Below are 12,342 nucleotides of genomic sequence, written 5' to 3'. Positions count from 1 at the left end.
TGGGGGCTTTATTAAGTGTAGTATCTCATGTCAAGTCCAAACAATATGCTTGTACTGAAAACCTGAATGAGCAATCTGTTTTATGGAAGGACATAGAGAGATAAAACATCAATACAAGGCATATTTATTAGTGCAAATTACATCTTTACAATTTCCCCTTGTTCCCAGGCATGTCATGTATTGGGTGCTTTCATGTTAGTCACTTAAAATCAACAAATCACAACATGTGTAGACTTAGTTTAGATATAGATTTAGTTTAGATATAGATAGAAAATGCAGCCACTGCTACAGTAGTATGATCATATTTCTGCTCAAACCTCCAGTGATATGTGCAGGTGCCAGCAGTCAGTATGTAAAGCTAACCTGTAATTGTACGTTGTAGAGAAAGGATATTACAGTGTAAGCGCGGTAAGTCCTTTCTTACAGACCTGACCTGAGAAACTAAATCGAAGTCGTAAATTAGTTTTGAATTATATTCTCCCGGTGCAATTGATTGATTTGTGGACCGGCTCAATTGATCTCGGACCAACGTCTGATGTCATCAACCAGGAATCCCTAGGCTGCCTGGCTTCTTCTATGCCTAGTATGCCAGAAATAATGCCATAATTGCTCTCTCTTTCTTTCTCTCTTCCCCACTCCCTCACCCTCTCTCTCTCAATTCAATTCAATTCAATTCAAGGGACTTTATTGGCATGGGAAACATATGCTAACATTGCCAAAGCAAGTGAGGTAGATCTCTCTCTCTCTCTCTCCTCTCTCATTCTCTCTTACCCCTCACCTCTTTCTTTTTCTGTCTCCTCTGTTCTTTCTCTATCCCTCTCTCTCTCACTCTCTTTCTCTCTACCCCCTCCTGTCTCATTAAATTAGAGGACAACCATTACTTTATGGTGGCATTGCTATTTCAAACAAATATGTTTTTTTTGTTGAGCTTTCAAAACGATGGCACAGGGACAAAACCATGCACTACAAACATCCAGCTTCTGAGTGGAGCGAGGGATAGAACGGGTGGAGAAGACAAAGGGAATCAGAGAGAGGCAAGACAGATAGAGTGTGAGAGATGAATGGACAGAGAGAGCGGGTGTGTAGGGGGTTGGGTATATGTTGCCAGTATGTTACCCTCTGTTTTGACATTCTCGTGGCAGGCAGACCACGGAGCTCGTTTTGTTCTCCCAGTTAATCCTTATCGATGCTAGTGGTGAAGCCTGCCAGCTCAGGCTCCATTCAGCCCCCCCGCTGCACTGCGCTGTGGGTGACAGGCCCGTTTATCCAGCACCTACTAGCGCTTCTGATTGGACATTTTGGATAGGAGTCTGATCAACAGGCCTTGTATCTCTGACCGTAGTGTTAACAGAACTGCAGGGGAAGAAAGCAGCCAAAATACCTTTTGTGGTTGTCTTCAAATTTAAAAAAAAAACCCACAAAGGCTAGAGAAAGTTTCTGTGGTAATCTCCTTTCACTATACATAATAGGACTGTGATTAGGCTGTGGAGAAAAGTACCTGTCTTTGATGCCAACCACTTAAACAACCAAAAACAGCAACAAGCTGGCAAGCTGTGTCCGGGATCCTAAACTAAACTCTACTAATTGCCTGATAAATACACCCTGCCCCCCTCCATTTACTGGCCAGTGATGTGACCACATAATTTAAACAATGTGATTGTTATATGTGCCGTTGTTTTGCTGGGCAGAGAATCTACAGCGAACTTCGTACAGACTCTGGCCCCTTGTCTTTTGTGAGGTTCTTGGGGAATACCAATATACCACACATTTCTCTTGATGAATAACAAGATCGGACAAACTATGCGAACAATGTCAAAACAGGCCATATTACAAACAAAACAATCAGTTGGTGGTATTAAAACACAGGCTCTTCAAACAAAAGGCATACTTTTAAAAATGGACTCTGCCAGTGAAATAGCTTTGTGAAACAGAAAAATAAATTCTGCCTCCTATTTGATATTTGTCGTTTTGCATGTTCAGTCATGAACCATATTAATTTTCACTTGCATTTGAAAAGTATTCAGACCCCTTACCTTTTTCCACATTTTGTTACATTACAACCTTATTCTATCATGGATTAAATCTTTTTTTCCCTCATCAATCTACACACAATACCCCATAATGGCAAAGCGACTGCACATTTTTAGAAATGTTTGCAAATTTATTACAAATAAAAAACACATAGATTATTTACATAAGTATTCAGGCCTTTTGCTTTGAGACTCGAAATTGAGCTCAGGAGCATCCTGTTTCCATTGACCATCCTTGAGTCCACCTGTGGTCAATTCAATTAATTGGACATTCTTTGGAAAGGCATGTCAGAGCATAAACCAAGCCATGAGGTCAAAGGAATTGTCTGTAGAGCTCCGAGACGACAGGTTTGTGTTGAGGCACAGAACACAATGGTCACTCTGACAGAGCTCCAGAGTTCCTCTGTGGAGATGGGAGAACCTTCCAGAAGGACAACCATCTCTGCAGTACTCCACAAATCAGGCCATTATGGTAGATTGACCGGAGGCACATGACAGACAGCCCGTAAAAGCCACATAGGCACCTACAAGGCACCTAAAGGACTCAGACCATGAGGAACAAGATTCTCTGGTCTAATGAAACCAAGATTGAACTCTTTAGCTTGAGTGCCAAGAGTCAAGTCCGGAGGAAGCCTGGTACCATCCCTATGGTGAAGCATGGTGGTGGCAGCATCATGCTGTGGGGATGTTTTTCAGTGGCAGGGACTGGAAGACTATTCAGGATCAAGGGAAATATGAATGGAGCAAAGTACAGAGCGCTCAGGACCTCCGACTGGGGCGAAGGTTCACCTTCCAACAGGACAATGACCCTAAGCACACAGCCAGAGGCCCAGCCAGAGCCAGGACTTGAACCTGATCTAACATCTCTGGAGAGACCTGAAAATAGCTGTGCAGTGACGCTCCCCATCCAACCTGACAGAGCTTGAGAGGATCTGCAAAGAAGAATTGGAGAAATTCCCCAAATACAGGTGTGCCAAGCTTGTAGCATCATACCAAAGACGAATCGGGTCTGTAATCGCAGCCAAAGGTGTAAGGGTCCTGTGTGTAGCTGGTGTAGAGAGTCAGGCGCAGGACAGCAGATATGAATGATCAACGTACTTTACTCAAAAAGACAAATATACAAAGTAACATCACGAGCCCACAAACGAACCGAATTACAATACACAATCACTCACAAACACAACATGGGAAACAGAGGGTTAAATAATAAACAAGTAATTGGTTGAGTGAAGCCAGGTGTGTAATACAAAGACAGAACAAGCGGTGGCTAGTTTTCTAGCGGTAGCTTCGGTGGAAGTCGTGACAAAAGGTGCTGCAACAAAGTACTGAGTAAAGTACTGAGTAAAGGGTCTGAATACTTATGTAAATGTCATATTTCATTCTTTTTTTTTTTACATTTGTAAAAAATCTAAACCTGTTTTTGCTTTGTCATTATGGGTATTGTGTGTAGATTGATGATGTAAAAAACGATTGAATCCATTTTAGAATAAGGCTGTAACGTAACAAAATGGGGAAAAAGTCAAGGGGTCTGAATACTTTCCGAAGGCACTGTATGTATTCTTCTGGACAAACCATCCATCCATCCAGCAGTTTTGCTATTTAGATAATGGTCATATTCGATGATTCACAGATGTATTAAAAAACAACAATTTGGTCGCAGAATACTGCTTTTTATACTGCTTTTTATCTCCCCCAACACACATCTAGCACTGAATCACAATTTCAACTTACAGTATAAACCCTAGAAATAGAATGCTAAGAACAACAATTACCCTTTGACTATATCCCTGCCAATGGACCGTTAAGGTATGGTTACAGTGGGAGTGTCCAATCAGCTCTGTCTGTAGATTACCCAACAGCCTTTGTGTTACATGCACATTATCTACATGCATGTTGGTAGTTCTATAGCATTTCATGTCTCATATACAGCCATCATCTCTCTAAAAGCTACTTCTATGAGAAAGACTGGACAACCTACAGTACAGTACTTCACAGGAAACCATCTCTCCGATGATCTATTAGCACCCCATGATCATCAGGGAGCAACATGGATGTCTTTCCCCCTCACTGCTGTATACAGTACTAGCCACGGCCACATGGTGGTCCAGGGGATCTGAGGCCTTAATATGTTTTACATTTGTGGAGAGCAGAATCTCCGTCATTAGAGGAAGTGGGAGTCCCATTTAAAGGCACTATTAGGTCTAATGGCCGTTGCTGCCGACTGGCTGGTCTGTCGCGTACCAGGCAGGGACCACTTACAGACGTAATCGAATCCCCCCGAGTCCTTTACCCACTCCTGGGTCTCGAGTCCTGGCCTGGCTCTAAGTTATGGCTATTTTCAAAAAGGAGTTCTGTTGCTGTCAACAGTGGCTCATAAAAACGCTGTGCAAAGTGTAGGAGCCGGGCCACTCGGTGCATCTAGCTTTGAAAGGTTGGGATGGAATGGCTGGAGCCACAGAAGTCTTTTTTTCTGTCCAAAGAGGCATGTTACTTTTCAGTTCCTTTGATTTCTCTCATACTGTAACAGTACATATGAAAGGTTGTTAATTGTTGTTGACATATGACATATGTCAGCTTCTATATTGTGTCATTTCTTTTCTTAATTCTCGCTCTCTCTCTCTTGCGCTCTGCTCTCTCTCTCTCTCTCAGGTTCACCCTATATGCTGTGGACAGTCGAGGGAGTCGTTCAGAGTCTAGCTTCGTCTCAGTGCGGACGTCTTGTCCAATGGTAGATGATAGCAGAGCAGAAGGTACTCCTCCTCATACTCCCTTTTCATACTTGATATTCTCTTTCTACACTCTGTCCACCCCATAACCTTTCCATCTGTCCTTTATACATTCTCCTTTCCCCATAATCTCTTCTCTCTTATCCCCCCACAGACACTTTTCTTTCCCTATCACATTCCTCCCTCCTTACCACATTATTTTTCTTCATTCCATCTCTCCCTCACGCTTTCCCCCCTCCCCGTGCCTTTCTCACCTCTTTCTCCTACCCCTCAGCCTGTTGTGATGCCCTTGAAATCCACAGCAGGTTACTCACCATCTCTCTCTCTCTTCCCTCCCCCTCCTTCACCACCTTCCCACTCTCCCCATTCATCCCCCTCAGCATCCATCCCTTTCCCTCTCCAATATACAATATCACATTTTATTCTAGCACCAGGGTTATCACCAGCAACTAGGTTTTACTTGTGATGGTGATCTTGGGTTTACTTAACCACCTTCATTTGATATACTTATCCCACGTTCACCTCTGTCTTTCAAATGAGTGTCTTTCAAATGAGTGTCTTTCAAATGAGTGTCTTCCAAATGAGTGTCTTCCAAATGAGTGTCTTTCAAATGAGTGTCTTTCAAATGAGTGTCTTTCAAATGAGTGTCTTTCAAATGAGTTCCATGTTTCCCCTCTTCCACCTCCTCCTGTGTCAGAGATAGCAGACAAGGTATATAACCTGTACAACGGCTACACCAGTGGCAAGGAGCAGCAGACGGCCTACAACACTCTGATGGAGATTCCCCCTCCACTGCTTTACAGGGTGCAGCACCACTACAACTCCCACTACGAGAAGTTTGGAGATTTCGTCTGGCGGAGCGAAGATGAGCTGGGACCCAGGTGAGGCTCGGAAAGGCTTGGAGATGTCTAAGTTGTCACAGCGATTCTGGTGCCCCCACGACATCTGGTGTCACTGTTTGTTTGGAGCCAGTGTCAAATGTCATCTTCCACTTCCACTCTGGGAAGTATCTGAGAAAATGGTGACGTGTTGTTGTCTGTGTCCAAATGTTCCTTCTTGTGGCTCAGGTAAAACACTTCACTAGTAAGAGATTATCCCGTTGGCCCACAGATTTCAAGTATAAGTAACGATCAACCTAATTGGTCCAGATACTTAATATTTTACTGGTCTAAGTAGAACTGCAGTGTTAATGATCATGAAGTAAAACGGCAATAACCACTAACATTCTCAAGAATGCCTTGGGGTTCTAGGCGGCCTTTGGACAAAAACCACATGATCGTTTTCACCCTCACCTTCAGTTTTCTCATTTTTAAAAATCTTTCCATTCCAGCAGATCTGAGAATGGCTGCCTTCCAACCCTGTAACATTTATATCCAGTCGATAAGTTGAATTTGTCTGTTACTGTAGATCCACTGTTTCTTTATTATAATTTTTAAAACTTTATTTATAGATTTTCAGATATAAAAGCAAAGCAGTACAACCCCAACCCCTCATTCTCCCATCCATCCATCCAGCCATCAACTCCCACCCACCCACCCACCCACCCACCACTCCCTCCCTCCCCTCCCTCCCTCCCTCCCTCCCTCCCTCCCACCCACCCACCCACCCACCACTCCCTCCCCCTCCCTCCCTCCCTCCATACCACTCCCATCCACCCCTCCCTCCCTCCATCACCACCACTCACTCACTCACCACTCACTCACCACTCACCACCACTCACTCACTCACTCACTCACTCCCTCCCTCCCCTCCATACCACCCTCCCTCCACTCCCTCCCTCCCTCCCCCTCTATCCCACCCACCCACCACCCTCCCTCCCTCCCTCCCTCCATACCACCCTCCCTCCATCCCACCCATCTACCACCTCCCTCTCTCCCCCCTCCCTCCCTCCCCTCCCTCCCTCCCTCCACTTCCTCCCTCCCTCCCTCCCTCTCTCCATCCCACCCACCCACCCTCCACAAAGCTACGAGTTTGCAGGTATCTAAAAAAGTGGGTATTGGGAAAATGATGGTCAACCCTCAGAGTATGGAATGAGACGAATGTGTGATCAACAAATAGGTCACAAAAAACCACCAGACCGTTCCTACGCCAGAACTGGAATGCCGTGTCAATCTGTGACACTGGAAAGAGATGATTAGATGTTCATGGGGAGAAGTAGCTTGCCTTCCAAAAGCTTCCCACAATAATTTGGGTATATTTTGGCCCATTTCTCCTGACAGAACTGGTGTAACTGAGTCAGGTTTGTAGGCCTCCTTGCCCACAAATGTTCTATAGGATTGAGGTCAGGGCTTTGTGATGGCCACTCCAATACCTTGACTTTGTTGTCATTAAGCCATTTTGCAACAACTTTGGAAGTATGCTTGGGGTCATTGTCCATTTGGAAGAGCAATTTGCGACCAAGCTTTAACTTCCTGACTGATGTCTTGAGATGTTGCTTCGATATATGCAATATATGCACATAATTGTCCTACCTCATGATGCCATCTATTTTGTGAAGTGCACCAGTCCCTCCTGCAGCAAAGCACCCCCACAACATGATGCTGCCTCCCCCGTGCCTCACGGTTGGGATGATGTTCTTCAGCTTGCAAGCCTCTCCCTTTTTCCTCCAAATATAATGACGGTTATTATGGCCAAACAGTTCTATTTTTGTTTCATCAGACCAGAGGACATTTCTCCAAAAAGTACGATCTTTGGCCCCATGTGCAGTTGCAAACCGTAGTCTGGCTTTTTTATGGTGGTTTTGGAGCAGTGGCTTCCTCCTTGCTGAGCGGCCTTTCAGGTTATGTCGATATAGGACTCCTTTTACTGTGGATATAGATAATTGTGTGCCTGTTTCCTCCAGCATCTTCACAAGGTCCTTCGCTGTTGTTCTGGGATTGATTTTCACTTTTCGCACCAAAGTATGTTCCTCTCTAGGAGACAGAATGCGTCTCCTTCCTGAGCAGTATGACGGCTGCGTGGTCCCATGGTGTTTATACTTGCGTACTATTGTTTGTACAGATGAACGTGGTACCTTCAGGTGTTTGGAAATTGCTCCCAAGGATGAACTAGACTTGGAGGTCTACAATTTTTTTCTGAGATCTTGGCTGATTTATTTTGATTTTCCCATGATGTCAAGCAAAGAGGCACTGAGTTTGAAGGTAGGCCTTGTGAAATACATCCACAGGTACACCTCCAATTGACTCAAGTTATGTCAATTAGCCTATCAGAAGCTTCTAAAGCCATGACATCATTTTCTGGAATTTTCCAAACTGTTTAAAGGCACAGTCAACTTAGTGTATGTAAACTTCTGACCCACTGGAATTCTGATACACTGACTTGCCAAAACTATAGTTTAACAAGAAATTTGTGGAGTGGTTGAAAAACGTGTTTTAATGACTTTAACCTAAAGCTATGTAAACTTCTGACTTCAACTGTACATATATACATGTATACTCCAAAAACATTTAATTAAATAGGTAAATAGGAAAACAAACCCAGTAAAATTGAACATTTGTATAAATGTACTAAATTGTGTGGATAGGTCAGTGGATAATGACTCCACCTTAGCCAGCACAGTCTGTTCAGATTTAATGATAACCGCCATTACGATGGCTAGGTCGGGGGGGGGGGGGGGGGGGGGATTAGAGTCCGTGTCAGGTGAGCCCGAGGCTTCAGTAGAGGCCTAGTCCTTTGTGGCCCGATTAGTAAATTGAGTTCGATTCCAAATTAAATGTTACAAAATTAACACGGTGGGGAGGTGTTGGTCAAGTATTACTAGTAAATTGTTCGCCCTGGATCTGAGCACCAAGGAAACGTGTTTTCACACGTTGCTGCTCCCCAGCGCCCTCTTCTCCACTGTTTCTTTAACCATCTTCACAAAGGTGGATCACGCCTATGGACACACGTAGACGTAGACATACATGTGTTCATACTTGCACTCACACAAATATACGTGCACACACAAACACATGCAAACTCTTTCTTACAGACACGTATGCACACACACACACACATACACACACACACACACACACACACACACACACACACACACACACACACACACACACACACACACACACACACGCACGCACGCGCGCGCACGCACATATGCCTGTACAAACGCACACATACACTCTCTTTCTTTCACACACACATGCACACACACACACACACAAACACCCTGGTCAGCAGTAATTTTGGACAGCAAAATATTGGTTTAGGCTTTCACTGCAAATCCTGGCCCATAAAACCAATCATGACCAGGTTTCTTCCATTGGAGTACCATCTTATAAGGACATAAATCTCATAAAAGAATCCACACGGCACGGCCATATATTTTCGTTTTCGTTTACTCAAGTTCATCAGATATTTTTATTTCCTCTCATTTACCTTCTTATTCATATTTTGTACCCAATTGGTGACTGGACACAAGTGCTAAGTCTACAAATTACAGCTTTGTTATTACAAGGGAGCCTAGGATGTAGCCAATGGTCTTGGACCCTAGCGAATGGAAGCGCTCCGGTGTTGGCAATTCACGAGTGCTGCGTTGAATAGGGAATACACTCTTTGTGTATAGTGTGGAAAACTCATTCATAAAACCAACTTCTCTGGTTACCTGTAAAGGCCTGAAGCCCCCAGTAAACTCAGGAATGATTTCATAACCACGTCAGGAGAGCGTTGCTCCGATTCCCCTGTGCTACAACCACTAGACTCTTTACCCACAAAGAGCTGAAGAACTAGACTGAACCCAAGGTCTCCATTCAATCCAACCTGCACTGGGGTATTTACAGGTTGGTTTTCTACAAGTGTTTTCAAAGAGTTTGCAGTGGTTCCTGGAGCCAAAGAGAAGCCAGTATTTTTTTGTCGATGAGACAGTGATTGATGTGAGATCTACGTAAGACTTATGGGATGTGTTTACGCCTGCACGTGTGTTCTCAGGATTGGGCCCAGAATGGGTAGTATAATGTATTTGCTGAATGTGATTCAATACACATTGGGCTGGTCGTGTCTGGCTCGCTCTCCTCTAGATGAAAACAATAGGTAGATGGTAGCACTCAAGACCAGGCGTTATCTACTGGACTGTCTGGGGATCCAGGGTATCACCACGCTAATGGATTTCATGTCATACCAGGCATGTCTCGGAATGTTATTACGCCATTACTAACACACAGATATGCACACACTCACACACACAAACGAACAAACATACGTGCAAACACACATGCATGCACACGCACATGTTGTTTTACTATCCTTGTGGGGACCAAACAATTGATTCCCATTCCAAGTCCTATTTCTCTAACCCCTAACCATAATCCTAACCTTAACCCTAACTCCTAACCTTAACCCTAACTCCTAACCCTAAACCTAAAATAGCCTTTTCACCCACTTCCCTTTGTTTTACTGTCCTTGAGGACTTTTGGTCCTCCAAAGGATAGTAAATCCAGCAGGCAGGCAGGCAGGCAGGCAGGCAGGCAGGCAGGCAGGCAGGCAGGCAGGCAGGCAGGCAGGCAGGCAGGCAGGCAGGCAGGCAGGCAGGCAGGCAGGCAGGCAGGCAGGCAGGCAGGCAGGCAGGCAGGCAGGCAGGCAGGCAGGCAGGCAGGCAGGCAGGCAGGCAGGCAGGCAGGCAGGCAGGCAGGCAGGCAGGCAGGCAGGCAGGCAGGCAGGCAGGCAGGCAGGCAGGCAGGCAGGCAGGCAGGCAGGCAGGCAGGCAGGCAGGCAGGCAGGCAGGCAGGCAGGCAGGCAGGCAGGCAGGCAGGCAGGCAGGCAGGCAGGCAGGCAGGCAGGCAGGCAGGCAGGCAGGCAGGCAGGCAGGCAGGCAGGCAGGCAGGCAGGCAGGCAGGCAGGCAGGCAGGCAGGCAGGCAGGCAGGCAGGCAGGCAGGCAGGCAGGCAGGCAGGCAGGCAGGCAGGCAGGCAGGCAGGCAGGCAGGCAGGCAGGCAGGCAGGCAGGCAGGCAGGCAGGCAGGCAGGCAGGCAGGCAGGCAGGCAGGCAGGCAGGCAGGCAGGCAGGCAGGCAGGCAGGCAGGCAGGCAGGCAGGCAGGCAGGCAGGCAGGCAGGCAGGCAGGCAGGCAGGCAGGCAGGCAGGCAGGCAGGCAGGCAGGCAGGCAGGCAGGCAGGCAGGCAGGCAGGCAGGCAGGCAGGCAGGCAGGCAGGCAGGCAGGCAGGCAGGCAGGCAGGCAGGCAGGCAGGCAGGCAGGCAGGCAGGCAGGCAGGCAGGCAGGCAGGCAGGCAGGCAGGCAGGCAGGCAGGCAGGCAGCAGGCAGGCAGGCAGGCAGGCAGGCAGGCAGGCAGGCAGGCAGGCAGGCAGGCAGGCAGGCAGGCAGGCAGGCAGGCAGGCAGGCAGGCAGGCAGGCAGGCAGGCAGGCAGGCAGGCAGACAGACAGACAGACAGACAGGAGGATATAGATAGATGTAAACAATGTGTCATACCCATCTTGAGCTCTGTAATTGGATTGCACTGTTATTAGGCAATTGTTTTCTCTCACTGCTGGTAATATGATTGTTTCGTAAAAGAGAAGTATACTACAGACATGTAAAAGTGGTATACTTTTTTTCTCTCTACCAAGAGTCTCAATACAGCATTTTTTAAAGATTATATTTTAAAATGACTTTTTAATGTGTCCAAATCCATCAACACTGTTCTATGTATCTGTTGGTTTGATTGAAAACTAGCATCAGTAACAGTTATTTAACTCTTACATAACAAAGCAATAGATGTCCCCAATGTCTTTTGAAGATTAGGACATTTGGGTTTCCTGTCTTTGCATGCCTTCTGTACTGTCAGCAGAAGCTGAGTTGTGCAATCAGCCTTTTTTAAGTGTTTATTTGGGGAAGCGAATTGGTAAGGTCAGCTTTGACTATAAGGTTACATACTTGTTTCGAATTACAGCCCCAATGCCAAACACCACTCTTACGCCAAGCCAAACACTACATTTGACAGTCAACTAACACTAACTAAACTTCCAAGTCCATTTCCTCCTCATTCTCATAAAGATTTCCTGCAGAGCCCTGCCTCGGTCTGCCCCCTGAAACAGACCACCCCCGACACAGCAGTTTTATGTGAATAGACACAGGGGACATTAGCATGATATGGAGATGGAGAAACACACAGTCTACAGGACGAAAAAAAAAAAAGAATATTTGGACAGAAACTTAAAAAGAAAAAGGAAAAAAATTCCATGGCATGTGAGTCTGACCAGGTTAAGTCTCCAGCCATTCAATAGTTTTGTAATGATGGCAACATTGGGTCTAAAGTTTCAGGCCCCGTGTTTTGTTTTGTCCACCCCCATTGCCTGGAAGCCCTCTCCGGCAGCCATAAATAATATCATAAATGTGGAACAAGTTTGTCTTAAAGGAAGATTATGTTTTTTTGTGATTGGGGTAGAGGAAGGTAGCCTATGCAGGGACTGGGGGTGAGTAGGGAGCACATCGGAATCCTGGAGTAGGCATTTGGATGACTGACAGTGTAGGGTTATTTACTGCCTGAAATTGGCAGGGCAATGCCTTGTTGGGGTAATTTACGAGCCCGGCTCTATCAGTGGTGCCTTTTTAAAAGGTAACAGTGTGGCCAAGTGAAATGTGAGCACTCAGTATTTACTC

General features: G+C 46.1%; 1 protein-coding gene across 1 annotated transcript in view; it reads left to right on the top strand.

Annotated features, from left to right (window-relative positions):
• Positions 1–12,342, top strand: part of LOC115123043 (astrotactin-2-like) — a 267,117-nt gene that overhangs the window by 245,759 nt on the left and 9,016 nt on the right. The window contains exons 17-18 of the mRNA XM_029652338.2: positions 4,680–4,780; positions 5,454–5,637. Coding sequence (XP_029508198.2) covers positions 4,680–4,780; positions 5,454–5,637 — 285 coding nt within the window. The remainder of the gene's footprint in view (positions 1–4,679; positions 4,781–5,453; positions 5,638–12,342) is intronic.

This window comes from Oncorhynchus nerka, linkage group LG4, assembly GCF_034236695.1.
Source record: "Oncorhynchus nerka isolate Pitt River linkage group LG4, Oner_Uvic_2.0, whole genome shotgun sequence".
NCBI lineage: Eukaryota > Metazoa > Chordata > Actinopteri > Salmoniformes > Salmonidae > Oncorhynchus > Oncorhynchus nerka.
This window is presented reverse-complemented; position numbering and strand designations above follow the sequence as displayed.